Source organism: Drosophila rhopaloa, unplaced genomic scaffold (assembly GCF_018152115.1).
Source record: "Drosophila rhopaloa isolate 14029-0021.01 unplaced genomic scaffold, ASM1815211v1 contig_150, whole genome shotgun sequence".
Taxonomy (NCBI): domain Eukaryota; kingdom Metazoa; phylum Arthropoda; class Insecta; order Diptera; family Drosophilidae; genus Drosophila; species Drosophila rhopaloa.
Genome location: NW_025335029.1, coordinates 536210 through 562176, shown reverse-complemented (window position 1 = coordinate 562176; position 25967 = coordinate 536210). Strand labels below are relative to the sequence as shown.

The following is a 25967-nucleotide window of genomic DNA, read 5'->3' as shown; positions in this document are numbered from 1 at the left end:
GTTTTGTTTGGGTTTTTTATTTCGTTTTGTTTTGGATCTTTGGTAGTGGCCAGTCGGAACGGTAGCCAAAAACCTAGGGCAATATCGTGTCGGCGATCGCGGCCAATCGATAGCCAATGATCAATGAGTTCGGGGGAGAAAGAAAGGGAAAAGGAAAACCTCCCGCGGCGAGTGCAGGTCCGAAGGGCAGCTGGAGGTCAGAGCTAATTGATTGGGAAAATCATTTCTCGAATCGACGGCTTTGGCCGCCATTAACAAGCATCGAAAACATATGATCCAAGCCATGGCTAATCTGGTTAATTCCATTAAGTGGCCCAGCAAAGATCCAGAGATTTAACAATAATCGGGTAATTGGTTGGGGATTAAGTAAGGCTATAAATATTTGGGCAATCTTGGCCCGCAGTTAAAAGAAATTCAAGTTGAAAGTTGCCTATAGTGATTTCTCGAGACAATTAAGTGACACTTGGGGTGATTTTTTCATAGTTGTTGTCAAGAAATATAAAAAGTTAATCATGAAAAAATAATTTATAATTAAAGATACATAAATATTACATAACGTGGCCTATGTGAACTCCCAACTATCGGCAGTTCATTTTTTCCATGACTAATTCAAACTATTTCCAATCTCCAAACTCTTTCACCTGTTGAAAAATTCAGTAATTCGTCGTGCATTTCAAATTGAAACATTTCTCAGTGAGTTTCATCCTAAGTTTTTGGCTTGGCATTTCGCAGCCCCTCCCCGCTGCTCAAAACTTGGTACCATTTGTCAAGTTTGCCTTTTCGAGTGCTGAATTTTTCATGTGCATTTAATTAGTTGAATTATGGCCGCGAAATGTGGCGACTGGCAACTCGCGGCACTGCAGCAACGGCAGCACTAAACATTACAATCTAATAAAAAGTCGGAGAAAATAAAACTTAAAAATACAACTTAATGAAAATGAAGTAAACACACTGCACGGCCATATTGTGCGACAACTTTCGCGAAATAATTTTTATTGACTCCCGTCCAGTTGGACAATAGACCGCTTGGGATGTCAGTCGCGAAAATCGCACGAAGTCACCTTTCCCCATTTTCCTCGATTATTTTGGCGGCTGGTAATTACAAGGGGGAAGGAAGTGGGGGTCGGTATCACCTTTCGATGGATTTGAGATGTAATTTCCCTATCTCTAAACAAACTATCTATAGTTGATTCAATCTATAAGACAAGATAAAAATGTTAATACTTAAAAACAGCTGATAAACAATTTTAAATATTTTAATATATATATGTATACATTGAATGATTTGGAAGTGCTTTATGGATGAAAGTGTTTTTTTAATATTTTATTTTATTTTATTTTTTTATTTCTCAGTTACATTGTTAGGCTTTAAGAATAAATGTAATTTTAAAATTCTATTGTTGCTATTGTAAAATACTATTTGTAATTGAGGTACAGAATCAGCCAAACGACAAGCTAATATAAGACAGGATTTATCAATCATCATAACCAAAAGCGGAAACACCTCCCTGAATTCATTAGAATAATTTTGAAAAGGTAATTACCAGAGAGGCTGATTACCCCTAATTGCCTAATACACCTAAATTGGGCACTCTCATAGTTCTCAAGCCTTTCTCCGCGCTTCTCGAGTGCGTAAGGTGTGCGATGGGTTAGGAAAATATAGTCTCTAGAGACCCATTGCTGGGGGCGTGAGCTTGGCTCCAGGCTGAAAACTTAATTGAAACTCGGCCCAGTTCCCCAGTTCGTCGATCCGGCCAACCGCCAGCGCATTAAACGTACGAAAGCAAACAAAACCGAGAGACAACAAAATAAAACCGCAGATAAAAAGATCTTGAGATTTTCCACAATTATTTTGTATTTTTTGACGGCAGCAGCGGCAACAACAACTTGACCCAGTTACATTTGTTGATGTTTTTTTTAGCATTTGTGTCTCTTTTTAATTTTGTTCTTCAACATTCAACATTGTGATTAGTGACAAGAATCGTTGGTAATGAGTGGTAGAAAACTGTGGAAAAGACTAACAAATTTTTTGTGGGTCGCTTTTGTTTCATTTTCCGAAATTGTTTGACCATAATTAAAAGATTGCCAGCGTAATTAGCCGGTTCAGCTGAGCCTAGCTAAGATTTATGTGCGGAGTGTAAAGTTCAAACATTCCAAGTGAAGTTCACTTGGGCAAGATACACTATATACTCGTGGTAAAGTAAAGGGCGTAATTAATTTTGAAGGACAAGTTTCGGAATCATTAAAAACGAATTTACTGAGGTCACTGTTTCATAGCAAGAGTTCATCGGAGCTTGACCACTCTTGGGCAAAAGAGAAAAACTATCCAATGACAAAGGGTTATTAAAGTGGCAAGAACTCTTTAGGTGGCTTTAACAGCTAATTGATATCCATTACTATTGGTATTTTAATGGCAATAATATAACATTTAAAAAATTATCTCTTATCATTAAACTTATTTATATATTAATTAAGTTTTATCTCGGCTTAAAGGAACACAACCAGAAAAAGATTGCCTACAAATACATTGTTATATATTGCGTACTTATTCTTATCAAGACCATTTTCTGAAATGAATACCATTAGTTTATAAATTAACTAACAGTTGTGAAAATAATAACACCGTGAGGTTTTTAGGTTTTAAGTGCTTTTTTAAATACAGTTTTTTAAAACCATTTGATCATAAAAGAAGATTATCTCATATCAAGAAAATCTATTTGAAGTTAATGCCTTACATTTAACTTACAAGCGCTGTGGTTGGTAATGTCTGCTTATAATCAACAAGTATTGTTAATTTTGAAATTCCTTTTAGTCTGGCATATCCAAAAACCACTAGGTACCAAAGCATTTTAACCAAATTCTCAGCGGGAGTGATGCATGCACATGGCGCAAGTGCACTTCCGGCTGAAAATTATCTCGTAATCAGGCCCTTGACCAACCATTTCTGGCATTCTACCGCAGACTGTCTTCACCCAAGTGGATGAGCACGTGCCCCCCGATTGGAGAATTGGAAATCTCTCGATGACGCAGATGAAAAACGAGACCCCGGCATGAGCGAAAGTGAAACGCTGATGCTCGAACATCAACAAAAGTCTAATCAGACCCAGTGCAATAGCAACAACAGAGCCCGGTAACAAGTACATATCATGCTCAGGCTTCGAAGATTTAAACTCTCTTTCTGTGTCATTGACAGACGCGTCTCGTCTTTCGGCTTTGTTTCGCCGTGGCTGTTTTGACTGACAAATGAAAATCTCAATTGGCTATCGCCAGACAATCAAAAGCCGAAGAGACAAACAGCCATGAGAAGTCGTCTGTCGACGGTTGCAAACCTTACACACATTACGGCCCGGCCAAAAGAAATGAAATGAAATGACAACAACTGCAGCGCAACATACGAAAATGTACTTTCACTCATCGGCTTTTTTTTTTTGTTTTTCGTTTTTTGAAAACGTCATCGTGTCGCAGATAAAATAACAAACAAACCCCGGCCCCCAAAAGAAAAACAGACAAAATGCAAAGATCTCCGGCTGATTGATGTCAGCCAAATCTCATCTGCTGCGTTTTTCCCAGGCTCAAAGGAAAAGGGGTTTTCCTCTGGTCAGGGGTTTTAACTTCAAAGCAGAATAAATACACTTTGTCGCACCTCATCGCGCCGCACATCCCCCGCTTGTATTGAGCAAACTTGCCCAATTAAATGCAAATTTTCTTGTTTTAGAAATCGATGTCAAACACACAGATGCACAGCAAAAAAAACGCTTATCTTCTGCCCATTAAACAAAATTTAGTGTTAGTTGTTTTTATGATGATGAATAAAATGTACACTTTATGTCAGAAATATCTTTTTCTAATCAAATAAAACCAAAGTCATTTTAAATTGAGTTTTATTTACTGCAAATATGGGAATTTTTGCATAAACTAAAAATAATATGTTGACATAGAAAATTCAAGGACTACTTTAATAAAATATTAATACAATTATTACTTTTTCGATTATAGTGCATAGTTAGTAAAATAAAACTAAATTAATAAACCAAATGAATAATCGTACTTTGATGGAATTAAGAATTACTTTAACTTTAAGTTCAATTGAAGAATGAAATTTGATTCTTTATTTTGGTTGATCATGAATGTAATATATTATAACTTTTGATTAAATAGTTTTGAACGAAACTAGACTATTGAAATTAATCAACTGAAAAAGTCTTTTAAAAATCTAAAAGTTTTTCTCCGTGTAGAAAGATCTACACACTTGCAAACCGGAGAGAAAGATGCAAATTCTCTTTTCTCCAATTTTCCACCGTCGACCACCCACATGGACAGTGGGCACCGCAGACGTCTTACTTGGCAGAAACCACACACAAACACCACAGTGCAGGCCACAAATTTATGCGCATTTAGATGAAATCGCCAAAACGTTGCGTGGGCGTGGCCGAGTTAAAGGGGGCGGGCGACAAGGGGATTCGAAGTCCAGTACTTGGCCCCCTAAGCGTTTCTCTGTTTTTTACATTTTTTATCTTTATTTTATCGCTTTTATTGCCGTCTTATTTATTTCGTTTGTTTTGCTCGTTTTTCTTACCAGCGAAAGTGAGCAAAACAAGCAACGAAGAAGTGTAAGCGATAGTAGAAAATGAATTTGTGTTTGGTCTATAATTTCCATGGAAATTATGCAAGAAATTTACACTTTAGATACGGGTATCGCATGGTAATTACTAGAAATTCTATTGCCGGATTTGATTAATATTCGAGATGGTTAATTAGTGTCAAATTTCTGGCGAATGTATTTTAAAGAGGTTCTGGGAAGAAGTTAGATTAATTTAATTACCAAGTCAAAGTGGGTAAAACTATTAATTAATATTTATTTATTTAATAGTATTATTTTTAGCTTATTAAGCTTTTTTGAAAAATTCCTTTAAAGCTTTCAATAAATTCTTACGCAGCGTGACTGTTTCTTAAAATTCTTGAGAACCCAAGATTTTTAATAATCGTAAAATAAAAATTTAATTTTCGTGCCGCATGATTTACCGCATTTAGCCCGAGAACATCGTTTACATAAACTGTCGAATTTATAACGTTTGCCACTGCCGATTCAAATATTTCATTCACAAACATTGAGTTGGCAAAAATAAGAGACCGAAATCCAAAACAGCAAGCGCCGCAAAATCGCAGCATGTTGCACTCTCATACTTACTATACGTATACCGTTATGGCCAAGGCCCAAACAAACCGCAAAATTTATGAGCTCGCAACTCAGTTGCAGATTTTGTGGGGAAGTGGAAGTTGCAGAATCGAGAATCATTTGCTGGCGCTGCAAAACGTAATCTTACAGCATCGTCATCATCTCGCTTCTTAATTACGTGGCTAAATTGCTCGAAATTAATCTGTTTCCGTTTTTGTTATTTCATTTGGGAACTTTGATGAGGGGATTTCCACTCCAAGCTGGTCAAGCAGCAGCAGCTGACAACTCAAACTTGACCTTAATTGCAATTTGTGCACAATTCATAATTTATAAATTATATTTTATCTTGGTTTATTTTCTTTGCCGTTCACCTTCAATCGGAGATGAGGGTATTAAATATTGAGGAAGAGAAACTATTTTGAAGTAGCGGAAACACATTTATTTGCTGTCTCTAAAATATGCTTAAAGGCCTTAAGGCAAATGGTCGATCTTTGCTTTTTTTAAGTAAGTAAATAGTGTTATATATATATTTGCTTTGAGATACAATTTGTTTGCTTTAGAAAGGTTTTCAAAAATGAATTGTAAGGCTTATAAATAGTTTTTACAGTGAATAGTGGATAGGAGACAAACCTCTGGAATTGATATAATTCATTGTTTTGTATAACCAGTCAGAGTTACAATTCCATTCATTACTTTTCTCAATATGCAAATACTATTTTTAACTATCACAAAAATAATGGCAAATCATTGCAGAAAAGTACCCCACACTTTGGCCAACATTTCGCTGGCGGCCTCACCCTGAATTTGCAAAAAGACAAAGGCGGCAAGGCAATTGTCTCTGGCAGATAACAATTGTTTGGCAGATTTTTGCCTAGGGCAGCGTTTTCTTGTCAATTCATTGGCTTTAATTGCTGTGTGGCTGTTTTCCGAGCTGTTGCATGTTGTTAAGAGAGCCAGACACTGTGAATGATATATGGCCTGCGGCAGAGCCTAGCCTCCTGCTTTTGGCCTGGTCAAAAGATTGATGGTGTTATGCAATGCAAAACCCTTTCTGAGAGGGGGAGCGACCTTATCGCCAATGCGCATCGTTGTGCAGCATTAAAAACCGTTCGCCAACTTTTTGTGGCCAGGCACGCAAATATCAAAACTGAACTCCATTGAACCCTTCCAACTGCCATTTTCCCAAAACCCAAAACCCAAAACAAAGAGACCCCGCCAAGGTAATGCCAAAATCCGCTTTGAATTAAAATTGAAATAAAAGCGAAGGAAAAATGTTTATCATTTGGCTAATTTTTTTTTTGTTACTGTTGCAAAGTCGGAGAGTCACGCAAACCCGAAGCCAAAGCAAAGTGCAAAATGTCGCGGCATTATAAATTGAATTGGGGGGAAGGTCCTTAAGCTCCTGGGCGAAAACCTAAAACCCCGCAAAAACTCACTTTTCACCGAAAAATAGTGAAATAAATGAGTATTATAGAAATGAGAATGGAGAACAGAGAATAGGGAATAGAGAAAAACCAAATAAAGTTCGTTTGCCGCAGTCTAGACAACAACTGCATAGGGTTTGCGATGTGAGATTTTTGGGGTGTGGCTGCCAAAAAGGACATTAAATCATTCAGCCACGTTGCAGGGCCAAAAATTTGAGAGCCAAGGCGAAAAGCCAGACAGACAAGGCTGTGTATCTGTATCCGTGCCTACTTGTAGTATCTATGCGTTTGTTTTTTGCATGTGAGTTTTCGGCTTTGTATCTATGCTTGTGCTGCGGCAAATAATAGTAATTTTGCTAATTCAAAAATTGCAGCTCTTGGGCGTTGTTGTATTTGTACTTTGGCGCTTCTAGCCATGAACTTGAAAAAGGTTTTCCGATTCTCTTTGCCTTGGATTTTTCGCCAGCCGGACAAAGTGAAAATTAACAAGCCATGGAAAACGAGTGCCAGACAAAAACACAATCACTCTGGCAGCGAATTTGAAATGCACTTTATGGGATTACATTTAAAAACGAAATTGGCAATATCCTTAGCATTAGAAAAAAATGTTAACCAAGAACTCATTGCCTCTTAAATATTGCCTAAACTTTTAAAGGTTTATAAATATGTTTAAACAAGTTTTTAAATTAAACAATAATACATTTTAACCTTATAGTTGTATTTTTATAGTTGTATTAAAATTCATATCTTTTATATAAGTGCCTTTTAATTTAACAGCCGATTCCCTCCCAAAAATTACTTATCTAATTGTAAATAGGTAATCAACAAATTTACGTCTTTTTCTTTAATATAAAAGTACCACTTAAAACGTCACTTTAATATCAGCTACCTGCATAAATTGTTATTGGCAATTGTATTTTAAGCGTGGAAAGGTCTGAGTTGTACGTTTAATTTAGGGGGTTGTTGTTTTAAATTACATTTCCCCGCCCAATCAACTGTTAAATCAAGCACCACTTCACACAGAACCCAGTTAAGAGCGGAATCGAATGGCTGAAATCAATGCTGGGCCATAAATATCTCTGCATTTGACTTGGCCTGCTTGGGAGTTTTCCCAACTCATGTGCCATGACGCAGGGAAAAGCCCCACGAAAGCGGTGGGCGTTGCCATTGATTCGCGAAGGGGCGTGTTCGTGTGGACGATGGGGCGTATGAGTAATCCACACGCGGTGCTCATAATACAAACGCCTCCTTTGCACTTGCAAAAGTGTTTGTGATGGCTTTAATTAAAGATCTGCAAGGGATTTGCATTCGCTCATAGAATGGCACAATGCGGAAGCCCAAGACCGAATAGACTAGACCGAATGAATTATTATGCAATTAGCAATTAACATCAATTGAATCCAAGTCCGAGTCCGAGGTTGAGTCCCCGCAAGAATGCGTTTGCTGGCCCAAAACCACTCGACTGGGTCAACCGTTCATCAGGCCCACGACGGGGCCTCCAAGGTAACATCGCCTCCTCAATTTTCCATCTTCATCTCCACATCCCCATCGACATCTCTAGCCTTTGTTTACCCACTTTGATGCAACGTTTGTGTTGCTGTCAAACAAATAACGAAACGATTTGCTCATTTGTTGATATTTGCATTTCGCAATGGTCTTCGGGGCAGAAGAAGTCTGCCGATGCCTCCCCATAAGAATGCAGATCTCGAGTGTGCTAAAGATTTCGCAATGGACTCTGCGATTTCTACGACCTCTCGGGGCTTGAACTCCACTCGAGGAAACCACATATTCCCCGCTGGATGGCGATGATGTAAATCGTAGCACAAATCGCTGCACATAAACAAATTTCTTAACATATTCTTTAATTGGTTTAAGAAAGTCAGGAGTCCTTAGGAATGAATGAATTTGAAGAACAATTATGTGAATGTGTCCATTATAAGTAACAAGTAACAACTAATAACAAAATAAATCTTGTTCAATATCCATTAGTTTTAATGATTATTTTTTTAAACTGATATAAAATTCAAATTAAAAAAGATTTAAGAGGATCATTTGAATTATAATTTCATTAAAAATGTTTAGTATTTAATAAATGTTTAATACATTGATTTATAAGAGTTCATATATTTCTACACTTCGTAATGTTTTTTTGTAGAAAATATAGGTTACCCCAAGAAATAAAGAGTTTTTGTATCTTTTGCTCTGCAAATATCAATTTACGATCTGTTTTTTCCCCTGTAAGACAAAAGGCGCTGCGTCATCGGATCGAAGATCTGGTCAAAGTCCAAAGCGCCGTGCTATAAATAGGCAAACAACTGCAGTCTGCAGAAACCGAGAGGCAGAGTCTTCGCAGATTCGTAGAGGAGTCTGCAATCCGGCTGCCAGCTGAAAGCAATCTGGCTTAATCATGTGAGAAGCGAACAGGCCAACGAGCAGGGAATGTGGCACCGAAAACAAACGAAAAGAAACTCGCAGCGGCAGAAAAAGGCAACTGAAATCGAGTTTGGCTTTGGCTTTGGCTTTGGCTCTACTTAGTGCCCGCGTAACTCAACTTGACTCTCGGCTAAAACTAAAACCCAACTCCACTTCGGATCGGGTTCTCTGGGCCGTTCTTCTGTTTCTCTGGCAGATCGCATGACTCAACCGGAGAAGGTGGAAGATGCAGCCAATTGAAAAGACAAACGCATTCAAACAGAAGATGCCTTCACAGGCAATTGGATTTACACACGAGAGATTTCAGTAACGTATTAGCCTTACGAAGATTGCATTTTATGCCAATATTTCCTAATACACTATATAATCATTATTAAAAGGAAAGGAATATCAGTTAAATCTTTTATTTCTTAATTAATTTCAAATGCCGAAATTTGCCGTCACGATGGTAAAATACAGCACAATATTACTTTTATATTTTCATTTTACTGCCTTATAAAAGTCAAGAGATTGAGTAAATGAAAATTAATTTTAAATGTTATTTTTCATGGATTTAATAGCTATAATATCTTTAATGTTTAGATAATCATAAATTTAATTTAATTTAATGAATTTTATGATAGCACTGTATAACACTTACATACCTACATATTTTAATTGTTACCTAAACAATTTAATATTTTAAGTACTATTGTACTTATAAGCTAAAAACAGAGTACGACTTGTCAGCAAAAGAGTTTCATTTTAAATTATTGTCATTTTATATAATACTTTCTTATTCAGAATACCAAATTTTATAAGGAACTTGAACTAAATCTCTCAAAATGCCGAAAACAGTTTTTGTTAAGATTGTAAACAAAGAAAAGATGTTCAATATCTATTATCTTTAAACTATTGCCACGATCTTGTCATGCTGCTCCCAACATCTAATCTTTGGTAAATGCATCGACCAAAAACCAAGAATCATTCATTCAGGGTTAGAACTACAAATTCACCCAGCTCCACAGTAAACAAACGCAAAACAAGTTGAATGCCGTTGAAGTGCGGAAAAGTGAGGAAAACCGAACTGGCTTTTCTGCTGGCTGCGGCAGAGGAAACGTTATTTCCAGGAAATGCACTTAACTCTTTAACTCTGTCTCTTTTTTCTTTCCCTCTCGTGCTGAGCGAATATTTGAGGACCCAATATCGCTAGGAACTTTCTTTTGATCAAGTGAAAAATTGGTGTGCGAAAAACGTCAGTTGGAAAAGCTCACTCACTCGGAAAAACATTAGCGGCGGGATGTGAGAACGAAAGCGAAACAATTCCAATCCGAAGATGCCAAAGTACAGAGTACAGATGCCAGAAAAGCCCATGGAGCTAATTAAGCCGCCTCGCATGAGTGGTATGTTGGTGGTTGCCAGGGGTCGGAGGTTGCGGGTGGCGCTGCATCAAGGGAAAGCACTAACTGCAACATCAACACCGGCAACAGCAACAGCAACAGAAACGGCAACATTAACAACAAGAGCAACATCAGCGGCAGCAACAACAAAGATGAGAAATCGCTGGCTTCCTGGCTTCATGAAGAAATAAGTCTAGAGTGCCAGTTGAGGAAAAACTTGTTCATCTTCAGCTCTAACGAGCTAACGGAGCGACAAGCGGACCAACTGAACTGATGGGCGGACTGGCGGTCTAACGGACGGACGGACGCTCTGTTGGACGGACAACTGTGAGCGATTCCACACAAAACGAGACGATAGGTAAACAAGCAACAACAAGCGCAGCAGCAGCGGTACAAGTAGCAAATGGCAAGTGCAAGTGTAACAGCAGCAGACTCCTGTACTTTTCTGGAGATGGCCTCGTGATCACGCCATCTTTACAAAAGCTGAGATCCAATCAGGTTGTTAAAATAATGTTAAAATAAAAATTATTAAATACAAGTTGTAATACATTTTTAAAGGATATTTAAATCAAAAAATCTGCTTATATAAAGAATAAGGTTAAGTATCTTGAAAATATCTTAAAAAAATAAAAAAAATTATATTTTTAGTATTGCATATGATAAGTTAAAATATACTATGTTATTTTTGAGAAGTTCTAGAGAACTTCTACGTAACCATAGTATTATTTAATATTATATTATTCTTCTAACTTTAACTTCTGAAAGCAATAGGTTTCTAAATATCCGTTTTAAAATAAAGGTATTTTTAATCCTTAGTAGTTTTAAAGTTGTTTTATATGTTTTTCATTTATTAATGAAAAATATTACAGAATATCCATAAATATTCTAAGTATAATAAAGAAATTTTAAAAGCAGTAAATGGTTTAGTTACCTATTCATTTATTAAAATAAAAAAAAAATGGAATTATTAATCAAATTTACATGTTCGTTTCTTGAATTTAACTTAATTTCTTGGATCAATGTCAATACATATAAAAATAAAATGTCAGAAATAAAACATTGAAATTAAAGAGCCACTACAGAAATAACCTTTTTTAATAAATTTTAGTGTAAAACAACATATTTAATATATTGATTGGGTACTAATAGTGAACCAAACTCACGAATCACGCTGACCGCCCCACCAAAATTGAAGGTTTAGGTTGGCTGCATCCCGGGGTGGGTGGATTGTGGATAGTTGGATGAATCGACTGATGGGTAATGTAATGTGTGTGCCGGGGAGTGTGTTTTCTGGCCTGGCCCTGGCCAAGACAATAAACAAATAAATTACATGAAAGCGGCTGCCACAGTTTGAATCTCTTCAACAAGATAATCACAATGAAGCGGCACGAAATGTGCAGCAATGTGGCATCCTCATTAACCCTCTGCCGCCTGCGTGTCTTTCCCCTTAACCCCTTCGTTGCCGCGATTCCGGGCGAGAAAGTGAAAGTCATTGCGAAGTGAGTCCCGAGTGCCCGATCCTCGGCAAAAAGCAGAAGCAGGCAGAAAGTAATTGGCCAGGTCGCCTCGTGGGTTAATTAAAACGCACTTTGTGGCCAAAGGAAAAAAGAAGAGAAGAAGCTGCGCGCCGAGCTCTTTTTAGCCAATTCATCGGATATCTAGCCACATATATCGATATGGCACTCGTGCGAAATGTAAATATCCCAGTGACCACAAAAACCGCAAGATACGCACATCCGCGAGATGCCATTGAAATGTCTAAGACAAATTAATTTGCACGAGCAAAAAGACGGGATGAGATTTGGCCGCGCACTTTTCACTTCTTCCGCAATAAACAAATCGCTGGCGATTTTTCCCCTGCCAGTGCGAGCGAGAAAGTATAGAAAGCTGCCCAATGAGATTCAATAAATTTGCTCAGGCGGCAGTGGCTGCCACTTAAAGCCTGATAGCTATATTTAAGTCCATTTTCCCCCCTCGCCGCCGAAGGCTTTTTGTGGGTCAGTCGATCAGGCAACTCGAGCAGCAAACTTCCATGTAGGAGGCTTCTAAAAGCGCATCTGAATCCATCGCTGTTGGCTGTGTGAGTGGACTTGGACTGGCGGCAATTGGGTCATCAGCCCATGGGTTGTTGGCCCACCTGAAATGACCCCACACACTTCCCGCCCAGAACTCGAATTCAAATTGAAACTTAATCAGCAAAACGCTGGCAAAACGTTGGCAGGAAATGACAGGAAAGCGTTAGAGCTCGACCATGGAATTACCCATGAGAATCGCAAGTCCATTCATCAAAAGCAACAATACCAAAAGAGGCGATTCAAGATAAATTGAGCAAAAGCCAGCTAAAATAGCTATGCTAAAAGTCTTGATTTTAGATTGTTGCCTACAGAAAATATCTCGAAATTAAATGGCAATCAAAAAACTCTAAATCTCATTGTTGATCAAGAAAATGAACATCTATTAATCAAAGCCAGTTGCATAAGAATCAATAAATGCCAATACCTCGAAAAAAAAAATAAAGGTCTATATACATTAATATTATCAATGAAAAATCATATTTGATTCTATGCTTTTTACTCTTAAAAATTATAATCCCTACATTTCCCATTTGAATTAAAATTACTATTACCAATTAGGCTTTTAGCTAACGCTGATTGCATTTACAATAAGCCTAGTTTATGAGGAATGAAATCTTAACCATTTGACATTAAGACTATTATGTTTTTTAATAGCAATGCTAGACACAATTAGTAAACAAAATGCCAATTTAAGCTTCATTTTACGTCTGTCAATACTTAAAGTTTCAAGGATTTTTAAAAGCCATTTCGAGCTATATAAAAGTAAATTAACGTTTTTCAATTTAAGCAAAAAAGTTGAAGGATTTTTTTAAGACTACTTGACTCACACTGTGTTTTCTTTGTTGATTTGCAAAGAACGTTAAGAACAATTGGCCCGACTTTAAGTGGTTAACTGATGCTTTTTTTCGTATCTCACACCTTTTGGACACTAGAGGAACACTTTCCTTTCTAGTCCCCATATGCACCACATGAAATAGGCATGGGTATAGTATGACAAACCGAATAAAGTGGCCACTCGGATGCTTTTTGGGCCCAGGCCACTTGGCCTCGACGCGTGGGCATGACAGGTTGGGTTAACTGAGTGCAGAGAACCGGCGACAGCGACGACGACTCAATAAACTAGCTTTGTTGGCTTATTGACAGCGGGACAGCAGGACAGCCGCACATTCTGCGATTGTGCAATGGGTGGCACATGTGGCAAGTGGCAAGAATCTGGGAGATCGAGACCAACTGGCAGCTGGCCGGCAGACCTTGCCGAAACGGTAAATGTTGTACACATGCGAAAATATTAACTATTTTAATAACTACGTTATATATTTTTTTGTCAAACTAATAAACATTTGACAATATAATAAACAAAATAAGTAAAATAGATCATTCGAATTTATGCTCTTACGGGAATAATAAAAAAAGAAAATATTTCTGTTAAAAATGCATAAATCTTAATCCCTAAAATAATTTCATAAAAACGAATCTATATTTAAAATAAGACAAATTTTTGTAATGATATATTTGAACATTTTATATGCTATTATACAAAGTAGAGTCCTTTAAAGTTAGCATACTAATTGACGTTATATATTTTAAGTTGCCTGATAGGAAACATTAATTAAATATTAAGTTATAATTTGGTAAGCGGCTCGAAATTGAAGATATACATTTTTCTCAAGTGAATTCATGAATTAATATAGTACTTAAAAACTTTATTTACATAGTGTTATAATAACAGTTGGTTTGGTGAGAATTTTGCTAATGTGATGCATTTCATCGTCATAATATCAGTTAAAAAACGTTCTGTATAATTTTTCCAAGTGCATTGAAAAGTGTGTGGGCTTTTAAGAGGGCAACCTGGGGCGGAAGCAGGGGGAGTTGGGCTTACATTACCGGAGGCCCACATTGACATGCTCTGAATACTGGGCCGCAGCTCATTGTTGTTGTTTTTGCTGCTGCATGTGGCACTTGCAGCAGCCACCGGAGTCTTGAGAATGGCATTTTGATTTATTGGCTGGTTCCAGAGCTTCGATTGCATAATCGCCACCAAAAACTTTGCGACTATAAAACGCATTCGGGCGGTAGTGGAATTGGCGGGGGATCCGTGCATTTTTTCCCACAATTTGCAAACAATAATGAAAACCTGGCTCACCGGCTGCTGCCGGCCTGCCTGGCTAATTAAATCAAATAAGCCATGCAAGCGCATTAAAAATGCAGGCAGCTGAAAAAAACGCGAGCAGACAGGCAAAACAAATAAAATTGGGAAATATCACATTAGCCACATAACGCGTCGAACGGTTAATGCTCTCGCTACGGGATGTTAAGTATAGGCCCATAGTTCCAGCAAAAAATAAATAAATTAGTTTTTAGGTCTTTAAAAACTACCCCACACTATTAATCTACTCCAGGGGTATTGCTCTCATTATATTTAGCTTGGTTAGTATTTTAAACTATCGCCCTTTAGGCAAGATTTAATGGCAATCTTAACTACCAGAAATAGTTTTTGTGGTATTTTTGAAGTAATAGTTCCGTAAGAAAGCATTTCTGTTATTATAAACAAATATATAATGTTTGATCAAAATATAAAATCCCTTAAGTGTTCTAATATATTATAATTCAAATAATAGAGCCGAAGACTGTTATTACAAATTTAGATTTGATTCCATTTATTTCACGCAACAAATACAAATTTTTTATTTTTCCATCATAGTGTGAAACCGTATCATCAAAACCTTTAAGATTTAGACGACCAAGGCAGAAGTTTTAAAATTAAATTTTAGGTCTAAAATATAAAGTTAAGTGTAAGCGAAACAAATATAAATAGTATAATATACTCCACATGAAAATCGACAATTTTTCCCACCAATTTCTGTTATAGTTATTGGGTTTTCCACAGATTTCAGTGGCACACACCCGTTCGATTTCCTTTCCCAAGGCGAAGCCAATTCCGCAGCAATTAGACCCGGCCAAAAAGGGCAGCGAAACAAGACAGCAAATAAAAAATTACACTCGGCTGCATGCCACAAGTGGCCAAAAGTGCTTCCAGCCGGCCGGCAACGACCGATAAGAGAGCAACAACAACCGTGCAACAGGCAAGACAACAGAAATATGGTCACAGCGGCTGAAAAAAAACTGCAACTGAAGCGGTCTTACAACGAAATTGGCAACAAAAAGGCAACCAATTAAGGCCAATTTAGTTGCAGCAACGCCATGCGGCAGCGACACAAGAAATAATCAGTGGAAAAACAGCAACCAGAGCAACTACAACAATAACAACATTGCAGCATGCAAATGAGAGCAGCAACCAAAGTAACTCGATACAAATTTTGCAAAGGCAACAACAACGAGCAAAATTATGTATGTGCAGGTATTTGCAAGAAATTTTCACATTTTTTTTCTGCACCGCGGGAACTGTGAGAAAATATGCAAAAGCAACTGAAACAGAAAACTTTGAGACAGTGTACCATCCCTAAAGCTAATCAAATTCAAATGATGAAAGCCTCAGAACTTTATTTAAAAATTTAGTTATGTAAACTGGTTTAGAAAATATTTGTAACAAAAAGCGAATCAAGTTCAGATTGAGTGATTAGTCTCTAAACGCCAATCAAGTTTTGAACGAGTTTCAAAATATTTATTACAATTTATTTTTAAATTGTTTATGGAAAGTATATTTAGTTTATTATCAACTTATAAATATTTTTCCTGTTTTTTACGATTAATTATGGAACTTTAACTATACATTAACCAAGCGAATCAAGTTGAGATTGACTTATTTGTATCACGTCGCCAATCCAGTTTATAGCTTGTTTAAAAATGACAATAGTAGGTAGTAAACCCAAATTAAGTTTCAAGTCTCTTTTAAAGAAGACAAATCTATTTACTTGTTCAAAAATATTTTTGTTAACAATTTTACAAAGTTTAAAAATATATATTTTTAAAGTTATATATTTATTTATGCATTTAATTTCCACTTTTATATTTGACGTTGATAAAAATATTGATTTCTAAAAAAAATAAAATTTCAATGAGTACATAAAGGTTTGTCAGTTTTGTTTGAATTATTGGCCAAGTTCTTTTTACAGAAGTCAACCTGTAGTTTCATATTCTTGTAATAGGGGGTGAGTGACAAGGAGGTGTATATAGTGTGGGAGCAGGAGATGCTTGAAGACAGAGACAGACAGCTTGGCGCTGTTCTGATTTCAAATACTATTGATTAATGCCGCCCGATGACAGTATGCACTAGAGAAACACCATCTGTGTCAGGTTTAGGATGCAGTGAAATCTTCGTTGGCTTTTAATAACAAACAAGAGAGGGGGAGATGGAAAAAGAGGGAGAGAGAGAGGGATAGCTGGGTTAACAAGGTGCCCGCTTGCACTAAACAATTGTTGGTTTGTTGTTGTTTGCTCGGCCCAAGGCGGCCCATTAAAGCTTAGCAAGCAGCAAGTGCCGTGACCTTTTTTCCCCAACTTCGAGTTCTTTTGGCTGCCTCTTTATTTTTTTGTTTCGATGATTTCATTGTAGTTGGTGGCCTTTTTGTTTGGCTTTTTTGTTGTGCTCAGTGGCCGCAACCGAATCTAATTGCACCAGCGGCTTAAGATCTCCAAGTGCACAGAAAAGAAAATTAAGGGAGATTTGGAACGGATAATATAGGAGTAACAATATATATAATATAGGATAACAGCCGGAGTTATCAAGCTTGGAATATTGAAATTTTTATTTGCATTTTGAAAACATTGATCAAATGATTTCAGATTTCTGACCGCAGATTGAAATTAACAAAGTAAAAGCTATTCACCAGTTTTCGGGACGCTTAGAAGCCAACCTAAAAATCCCAATGTGTAAAAGAATCTGTAATACTTTTGATGTAGAAAATGTGCTCAGATTTTATGAAAAATTAGATTTTGCATTGATATTTGTTTGGAAGAAATTTCTGTGATATAATTCGTGTATTTATAAGTTTCTTTTGGCTTTTTTTTTGTCAATATTTGCTAATTTGGCGTAAATAAATTCAAAAAATCATATTTTCTTAAAAAAACTTTACTACTTTATTTAAAATCGTTTTAAAGAATATCAACCTATTTTTCGAGTGTAATTTTAGGGATCCCAAAAGAAAACCGAAAAAAGAAGCCGCAAAGTCTCGGGCTGTTGGTGTTGTTGTTTTATTGTATCTTAAGGTGCATTATCTTTTTTTTGCCTTAATCAATTAAGCTGGATCACTCACACATACTTGGTTTCAAAACGCACACACCCACGCGTGCAGGTGGCAAAAACTCCACCTCGCAACCCGTTTTTCTTTAGTGGCAAGAAAAGTACTAGGCTTTGCACACACTTCTTCACTTTCTTCTCGTGCGTTTGAGTGTGTTTGTGTGCAGCATCAGAAAGTAACTGTTTATCACATATATAAACCTTTACATACCTGTTCAGCAAATTAGCAATGTCGCAGAAAAAAATGTGTCGCTTTTAATTTGGCAATTGCATTATTACAGTCTCTAAAAAATAAAAACTGAAACTTTAGACACCGGCTAACACACACATACGCATTCATATAAGATCCAAGTACACACACAGCGATAATCAGAGGTAAACAAACGAGGAAAACTCGCGACGCGAAGGAAAAGCACTTGCGTAAATACAAATATTGGATTGGATTGGTTCGGAGAGGAAAAGCGAGAGAAAGAAAGCCAAAGACGTGAGACTCGAGTTCTGGCACCGAATGAAAACTTTTCCCATTGCCCGCGTTATGTTAGGTCTTAACATTTGTGGCAAACTATGTAAAGTTTTCTTTACAGGGTGAGACCGTTGCTTATTGGTTATAACATATCAGTGCACTTTAAAATACAGAAAATATACCAACAAATAAAAAGACCGCCAAAACACGTTCGTATTCAAACTTACTTTCAAACTTAATGTTTTAACTTGATTTCTCACGGGCATGCTAAGGCTTGTATTTGTTATTTGTCTGGGAGTTATTATGAAGCTTGAAAGCACAATTAAAATGTGTGTTCATTTTCTATTTTGGACTTTTGTCACACGAATCATCAATAAATTCGGACTGCCATAACTGAAACAGAAAAGTAGGCAAACTTTTCTTTGTCATTTTCGTTTTGCCGAACGATATACAAAATGTTCTCTTGTAAAGAGTGTTTACTTATGTAAACTGTTGAATGTTAATTTCAATGCTATAACTCAACATGACATTAAGAAATTGACCTATAAGCTTTTTGCTTTTTCAAGATTTAACTATGACCTCCTTTAATTAATAAATACCATGGACTCTTAAATATTACAGTGCATAGTAATATCCATTTCCAATAATGTATTTATTGGGCTTAAAAAAACAATAAGCAATGAACATTTTTTAGAACAATAGTTAAGTTTTTAGTGTGACCCTGAAAAATACCAACTCTAGTGGTGCTGCAAAGGTCCAACACTAATCGAAAACCGATAGGCATTGAAAAATAACGATACAGCGCCACCCCCATCCGATCCGAACCGCCCCCCAAATCACCAAGTGGCGAAAAATCACCCGCAGCTGAAAACTGGAACGCAAAACGGCGAAAATATGCTCAAGTCGGAGGTTCAGCACCAGTTCTGGATCACCAAGAAGGTGGTGCAGCGCAAGCTCGGGACGAAGGAGGACAAGCACGTAATATCCTCGGACGCGGAGCTGGATTCCAAGATCGAGGTGTTCAAATCGATATCGGACACCAGCTTGAACCTGTGCAAAATCATCGACCAATACCAGGAGCGGATCCTGATCCTGTCCCAGGAGGAGTGTGTTTTCGGGAGGTTCCTGAAGGAGGCGGGAAAGAGAAGCAGGACAACGGGCGGAAGTATCGCCCATACGGGCAAGGCGGTGTCCTTCGCCGGGCAGCAAAGGATGTGCGTTCGAGTGCCGCTTTTGCGCCTCCAGCACGAGGTGGATGTGTTCCGGTGTCGTGCCGTCAAGGACACGGAGCAGACCCTCCAGTCGATGGAGAAGGAGCGCACGGAATACCGCGCCGCACTCTCCTGGATGAAGTCCGCCAGCCAGGAACTGGATCCCGATACGGGCAAGGGTCTGGACAAGTTCCGCACGGCTCAGACCCATGTGCGAGTGGCCAAGCATAACTTCGATGGCTATTCCATGGATTCCATTCAGAAGGTGAGAAGGTTTTTAAGGATTCATATAATTTCTTGGCATGAACTGAATTTTTTGGTTACTAAGGCAGTATTTCGCCCTACACGAATTAGGACTTTAAATTACTTAATAGTTTCTGAATAACAGTACTTTCTGTATTACACAGGATCATAATTAAATGACTAAGAAATATTGTCTAAATATTAATAGCACCATCACTCAATCGATTCTACCATATGGAAAATGGGACATCCCCATTAAGATGTACCATTTTGATAGATACACCAAATATTTTAACTATTTTATGTATTTCATTCACCCATATGCTAGTTTCTTATACAAATTAGTTAGAAGATTTGTAGTTCGTTAACCATGAATGTTGGGTTATGAACAGATAAAATCCTTACCTCCAAGTATTTCTTATTTTATATAATTAAATGTACATTAATCTACGTTTTTAATCCTCCACAGATTGATTTACTGGCCGCCGCCCGCTGCAATATGTATTCCCATGCACTGGTGGCCTATGTTTCCGAGTTGAAAAGCTTTGCCCAGAAGGCCGCCTCCACATTCCAGACCATATCCAAGGCCTTAATTTTAAAACCCAAGTACGACTTCTGTGTGCTGAAAGAACTGTCCCAAAATGAAGGACCCAGTGAGGAAGTGCCGCCGATTGAAGCTGTGGACAAGGACCAATCGTTGTTCTTTGCTGTAACTATAAGCCAAACCCCTTCGAAACCCTTACTAAAAATGCAATTTCAGAACGAGTACCAGGACAAACTGGAAACTCAGCCGGAAACAAAGGAGTCCGAAGAAGAAGTACCAAGCGAACCTGCCACTGCCTGCGGCGACAATGAGTCCTTGCTGATTGAGCTTTCCAAGCAGCTGGAGGACAGTCCGCTGATTGATGCACCTCTGGATGAAGAACCACCTGCCCAAAACAGCAGCAATAACAAGTTATGGTCGCGCTTGTTCAGTCAGCAAAACCAACAGCCCTTACCGAGCCACCCAGTCAAGGATTCTAAGGCAAATGCAGCTCCTACCACCCCGGCTGCCAGCAAATCCCAGTCCACCAACAATCCCTGGCTGGATCTCTTTGCCGACTTGGACCCGTTTGCCAATCCGCAAGCCTTTGACCTGAAAATGAGCGGCGGACGCAGTGTGGCTGAACAGACATAAGATTACCCTCCCGTACAGAATATATATATCTGGATCTTGATATACCTGTGACATCTAGCTAGTCAAAATGGAGAAACTTTGGATGTAACTTTTCGCTAAACGTTCAAAAACTTTTTATGTTTTATTTAAATAAAATTTATATGGGACACAGCAGCTAGAAGAGGATGAGGCGGACGAGTGGCAGGGTGTGGGAGGCCATAAGCCCCACTCATTTGACCGCCGCCTGCGCCTCCTTCTTGGAGTTAACCAGCTCGACCAGCTCCTTGACACGGCGCAAGCAATCCTTTTTACTGCGATTCGGTATGCAGGCGGCGATGCAATCCCAGCGATCTGGCGTCGTCGTGGGATAGGTTTTAATGGCCTGTTCGAGCAGGGCTTGCTCCTCCTTGGTCCAGGTTTTAGAGGCACTACCACCACCACCACCAGCCGAATTTCCGTTTGTGGCTGGAGCTGCGGCTGCTGCTGCGGGCGTAGCTTCAGCAGCTGGGGCAGGAGCCGCTGAATTGCCATTTTGCTTGGCCGACTGATTGTTACCCTTATGATCTACACCGTTCTGTTTCACGTTTTCCTTGCTCGCCTGGGCCGGCGTCTCCTCGCCCAGGGTTATATCATTACAGGTCTGTACATCCTTCTTTGACTTCTCGAAACTGGCAAACGCCGCATCATTGGCTTGGGTCTTGAGGGAGCTCTTCGAGTGATCTGTGTTCTGGAGGGCCTTGGCTTTGTTCAGCACATCCCTGGCATTGACCAGGACAGTATTTCCCGGACTATGCTGGTTGATAAACGTGGCGATAACATCCCAGCGTTGGGCAGTGCCAGCGGGAAACAGATTGACCGCCTTGATGAGCAGCTGGACATTCTCATTGCTCCAGAGTTCACCCTTCTTGACCTCCTTGACACCTTTCGGCGTGACCGCTGCACTGACCAGCTTCTTCGCCTGCGTCTGGTTGATCTCCTCGAGCTCGGCGGCTATCTTTTGATCGGCTGTTTGCAGGGCAGCCACAAACGATTCACGGCCCTTGGTTTCCATGGCCTTATTCAGAGTTTGCAGTTCGGCGAGATTGAAGGTCTCGCAGATCTTTTCGGTGCCCTCCATGTGCTTAAGTTGATCCTTGTCGTTCTTGGCATAATACTTGCAGTCCTTGACCTTGTCGCGCAGTGTTTTGCGCTCCTTCTTGAGCAACTTCTTCTGCTGCTCGCGTTCGATGCGGATCTGCTCGATGCGTTTCTGCTCGGCCTTTTCGGCTTTTTCCTTGGCCAACGCCGCTTCCCGGATGGCCCGATCGGCCTCAGCCTTTTGGGCCTGGGCGGCGTCCATCTTGGCCCGCTTGGCCGCTGCCTTGCGATCCTTCTCCTCCTGCTTGAAGCGCTGAATGCGCTTGTCGTTGTTGTAGGCCAAATCGACGAGCGTCCGGATGCGGGACATCTCCTCCTTCTTGCGCTTGATCCGCGCCGCTCTGTTCTCCTTCTCGATCCAGCGTCGCTCGTCGCGATCCTGACCCTTCTCCTTGTCTTCTTCGTCCAGGTAGCTGAACTCTCGCCACGACTTGAAGTCGTACCAGAAGTTGTAGAAGCGCTCCACCTCTTCGCGCTTGGCGTCCACCTGCCCGAAGGCGGGAACATGTGCCTTCTCGCTCCAGCGTCCATTAAGAGTGAAGAATTTGTTGAATACGCCAAAGTAATCGCCATCGATGTCGTTCTGTGAGGGTAGCGAGTCGTCGAATTCGGGATCCACGGAGTCAAAGCTGCGACGCGGCTTAGATGTGCCTGGAAATCAGGGGGAATTATTATTACATTCAATTTAGGTTTAATGGAAAATTAATCTTAGAACAATGTTTGATGGGTCAGCTAACGTTTAAGCAACTTGTTTTGATTATTCAATGATTAAATAATTATATAATCGTACTTAATGAAAACCTTGCATTCTTCTTTGATTAATGCCTAAAAGCAACTAAGTATTCCTATTTTTAGCTAAACCAATAGACTTCTTAGAGATGTAGTGTACAAATTTTGTCAAAACACGGCATTGTAATAAATTTAGCTATATTGTATAACGACAAAATCATTTATTTACTTATATATTAACCATTAACTTTTAAATATTGAGTCAATTCACGTCATATAACTTTATAAATGGGTAAGTAGGGGGCATTGAAAATTTCAGATTCACAAACTAGGATTCTAAAGATTGTCTAATGTCATATATGCATGGGGTGCAAAAGTTTCAAAAAGTTGGATTTATGTGTACAACATGACACTAAGTATGCTGCTAATGTAAGGTATTGTTCATTTGCACATCTTTTTGCCGATTTCAAGCTCAGAAGGTATGTGACTCACGAAAAGGACATAACATAAAAAATCGAATACCAAATAACATTGTGAGATCGCAAGGATTTGCTACAAGGACCTAACAAGGACATGGCCTTGACACCTACCCAGTATCTCGTAGGCTTTGGTTATGCATGTGAAGTAGTCGTCGTCCTGGATGACCTCCTCGCCCTTAGCTTTCCGCTTATCAGGATGATGCAGCAGGACCATGCGTCTATAAGCACGTCGAATGTCGTCGTCGCTGGCCTCGTATCTGTTGAGATGCATTTCAAATGAGGTGTTATAAATAAAGACCAAAACTAGGGCAAACACGTGGTAGCCCACTCACCTGAGTTTGCCTAAGCCAAGAATGGCGTAGTGATCCTGATCCTTCCACTCTTTGGGATCCAGGGACTTGAGGTAGCTAATGTCCACCTCCTCGCCGACGCCCTCCAACTTCTCATCGCTATCGCTCCGCTCCACGCCGCCGGGCGCTAGAAATTGGCGCCGTTGCGCAAAGTATGCGAAGCCAACGCGCTCGATTCTCCGGCGGGCGACCTTGAGCGGCAGCTGCACCTCTACTGCTCCTCCATTCGTCGTCGTTACCGTACCGCTGGTCATCTCAAGTGCGTCCCGCTGTTCCGCTGGCTGTTCGCATTCACCGCCACTCTGTGGTTCACTCTAAATTTGGCGAGCGATGCCTTTAAATCGTCGAAATCGAGCTAATATAATCACACTTTTCCGCAGCACCGCATGTGTTTGGCGCCAGTGTTGTGAAGGGCGGGAAACGGCCGAGCTCTAGGGTTGCCACGCGTTTACTTCTGGTGTGACCGTGCCGTGTTCTAGCCAGAATTCCGTTTTGTGATGTTGCCACATCAAATTTTTTTAAAACTCTTTCACAATTTCTCGCGCGCACTATTCCGTTTAAAAAAATGCAAAAGTAAGTGAAAAAATTTAAAAAGACATAATAGAAGTTCTTGCAAATTACTATTATTGAGGTTACATTTTAATACCACATCAACATTTGATAAACATTTGATACGCTTGCTTTTCTTGAATACATTTTAGTAGACACTTGACTTATATTTTTTCGTTTTTAGCAACTTGAGAAAGAATAAAACAATAAAGAAACTACTTTTATTAAGCTTCTTATTTTGATTACCAACAAAATTATTTTAAGGCTTGAAACATTTTTTTTACCAAATTTAAAACTTGTGAAGTCTGATAAATTGGAAAACACGGCAAAGCGCCTGTTTCTAGGGACGGTTTAAAATAAAACCATTGTTACCAATATATGCATATGCAAAACGAATGACATAAATGAATAAATAAATATTTTTCAAATAGGACCCATATTATTTAAACTTGATGTTTTTAAAACGTAAGGAAAACTCCCTTTAAACATTATTCTGTTTTATTGATCACATTTATTTTTATCTGTTTATGTAATTACAATGTATGTGCTTAAACTTTTTGTTGGCTATAATAATATTAAATCTTTTATTTTCGCATTTTAGTAACACACGTCCGTTTTTATACATTTACTCGTATATATTCGTAAAATATTTTACACTTAATCTATTTACACATAAGATATTTGTTATTAGTAGAACAGATTTGTACAACGAATGTTTGATTTTCTATTTCATTAATAGATTTTTAAATTGACTACTATTACTAAAATTTTACCCTAGGATTGGTAAATATTTTGGTAGAATTGAACAAAGTTAGTAGGTTCATTGGCATTTCGTTCGGTTGGGTGTGTGGGAAGATCAAAATGTCCTAATCTAAATAGATTTCAATACACGCACATACAAACGGTAACTCTTAAGTTTAACGACTAGAATTGTGCTGAGATAATGCAAGAATAACATTTATTTGATCTACAAGTTCAAGGATTGTGATTTAAAATTTCTACTAAGTAGCTTCAGTGCCGATCTCCACTATTTAATCTTAAGGTTAAAGCCAGCATTCTTAAGCATTTCGTACTGCATAAAATCGTTCCAAAAATAAATTCATCAGACAATTTATTTGCTTGAGATCGACTTACACCCAGTGAGTGCGTGTAGTCGGCTATAACGCGTCGTTGTGGCTCTTCGATATGGTCGTCTCGATCTGATCGATCCGTCGAAACGATGGCATATAGCTGGAGCTGGCCTGGGTGACAATCGAGTTGTTGGAGGAACTCTGCAATTTAAATTTAAAAAATGATTTATTATTGAAAACTTTTCAATTTAAAAAATGTTCTTCTGGATATGGAAAACACTTTTTAAAATATATCAAATGTTGTGTAAATTAAGTCAACGTTAATAAAAGAAACATTTTTATAAATACTTTTTAATTTCAAAAAATATTTATTAAGACATTGAAAGGATTTTTTATGTTGTTAAATTTAGTGACCTTCAAAAGTGAAAGTAATATTTTTACATTTTTGTATACATATATATTATTATAGGGCTATCAAAAATTTTCAATCAAGAAGAAAATATTGTTTTGAACTAAAAAAAAGTTTAGTTTGCATATTTATTGAATTAAAATAATACAATTAAAAGGAATTATTAAATCGTTAATAAAAATATTTAAAAAAAATACAAAGGTAAGCCATTTTTTTTTCTAAAAACTCAAAAATTTGGAAATAACAAATTTGGTTTAATACATTTTAAAGCCTTTTTTGAAGTACCTCTTTCTGGCGATAGGAACGTCCGCGTACACGGGTTGTATTTCGGCGCACTGGATTGACGGTGGTGGACTTCTGTGATAGTCGCACCGAGCTGAAGGTGCTTCCCCGATGCCCCCTACGGATTTGCGGCGAGGGAGTGCCCGTGGCTAAAAGGTAGATTTTAATTAACTTCGTAACTATTAGTATTATGACTGAAACTTAC

General features: G+C 38.5%; 6 protein-coding genes across 7 annotated transcripts in view; 3 read left to right on the top strand and 3 right to left on the bottom strand.

Moving 5' to 3' along the window:
* LOC108048084 overlaps window positions 1-18203 on the bottom strand; it is a 63525-nt gene extending 45322 nt beyond the window's left edge. The window contains exon 1 of the mRNA XM_044456721.1: window positions 17896-18203. The gene's annotated coding sequence lies outside the window, so the exon portion shown is untranslated. The remainder of the gene's footprint in view (window positions 1-17895) is intronic.
* On the top strand, window positions 8181-8414 carry LOC108048248. Its single transcript, XM_017128775.1, is given in 3 exon segments — window positions 8181-8284; window positions 8286-8383; window positions 8386-8414. Coding segments are annotated over 3 exon segments (231 nt in total).
* LOC108048247 lies at window positions 9820-10940 on the top strand. The gene is given in 4 exon segments (XM_017128774.1): window positions 9820-9969; window positions 10041-10417; window positions 10420-10679; window positions 10681-10940. Coding segments are annotated over 3 exon segments (423 nt in total). The 5' UTR covers window positions 9820-9969; window positions 10041-10348; the 3' UTR covers window positions 10775-10940.
* Window positions 18204-18939: 736 nt separating the features above from the next.
* Window positions 18940-20924, top strand: LOC108048250 (islet cell autoantigen 1). Its single transcript, XM_017128777.2, has 3 exons — window positions 18940-19623; window positions 20071-20310; window positions 20362-20924. The coding sequence occupies exons 1-3, from the start codon at window positions 19042-19044 to the stop codon at window positions 20776-20778; spliced, it is 1239 nt and encodes a 412-aa protein (XP_016984266.1). The 5' UTR covers window positions 18940-19041; the 3' UTR covers window positions 20779-20924.
* Window positions 20864-23913, bottom strand: LOC108048249 (dnaJ homolog subfamily C member 2). The gene is made up of 3 exons (XM_017128776.2): window positions 23435-23913; window positions 23214-23359; window positions 20864-22545 (listed from the first exon to the last, which is right to left on the bottom strand). Exons 1-3 carry the CDS (start codon window positions 23704-23706, stop codon window positions 20987-20989), a joined length of 1977 nt encoding a protein of 658 aa, XP_016984265.1. The 5' UTR covers window positions 23707-23913; the 3' UTR covers window positions 20864-20986.
* Window positions 23914-24543: 630 nt separating this feature from the next.
* Window positions 24544-25967, bottom strand: part of LOC108048251 (adenylyl cyclase 78C) — a 37082-nt gene continuing 35658 nt past the window's right edge. Inside the window, exons 24-25 of one of the 2 annotated variants that reach the window (XM_044456725.1) lie at window positions 25766-25911; window positions 24544-25272 (exon numbers count right to left, since the gene is read on the bottom strand). In XM_044456725.1, the coding sequence (XP_044312660.1) occupies window positions 25159-25272; window positions 25766-25911 (260 nt within the window). In that variant the 3' untranslated portion in view covers window positions 24544-25158. Of the gene's footprint in view, window positions 25273-25741; window positions 25912-25967 lie in introns of both variants that reach the window. The other variant, XM_044456724.1, reaches the window with a different exon arrangement.

Excerpts from the sequence above, each read along its gene's own strand:
- LOC108048250 (XM_017128777.2), top strand. The coding sequence starts at position 19,042 with ATGCTCAAGTCGGAGGTTCAGCACCAGTTCTGGATCACCAAGAAGGTG. Across the intron at positions 19,624-20,070 it reads CCATGGATTCCATTCAGAAG|ATTGATTTACTGGCCGCCGC; the intron begins GTGAGAAGGTTT and ends AATCCTCCACAG. Across the intron at positions 20,311-20,361 it reads ACCAATCGTTGTTCTTTGCT|AACGAGTACCAGGACAAACT; the intron begins GTAACTATAAGC and ends ATGCAATTTCAG.
- LOC108048249 (XM_017128776.2), bottom strand. The coding sequence starts at position 23,706 with ATGACCAGCGGTACGGTAACGACGACGAATGGAGGAGCAGTAGAGGTG. Across the intron at positions 23,360-23,434 it reads CTTGGCTTAGGCAAACTCAG|ATACGAGGCCAGCGACGACG; the intron begins GTGAGTGGGCTA and ends GCATCTCAACAG. Across the intron at positions 22,546-23,213 it reads CAAAGCCTACGAGATACTGG|GCACATCTAAGCCGCGTCGC; the intron begins GTAGGTGTCAAG and ends CCTGATTTCCAG.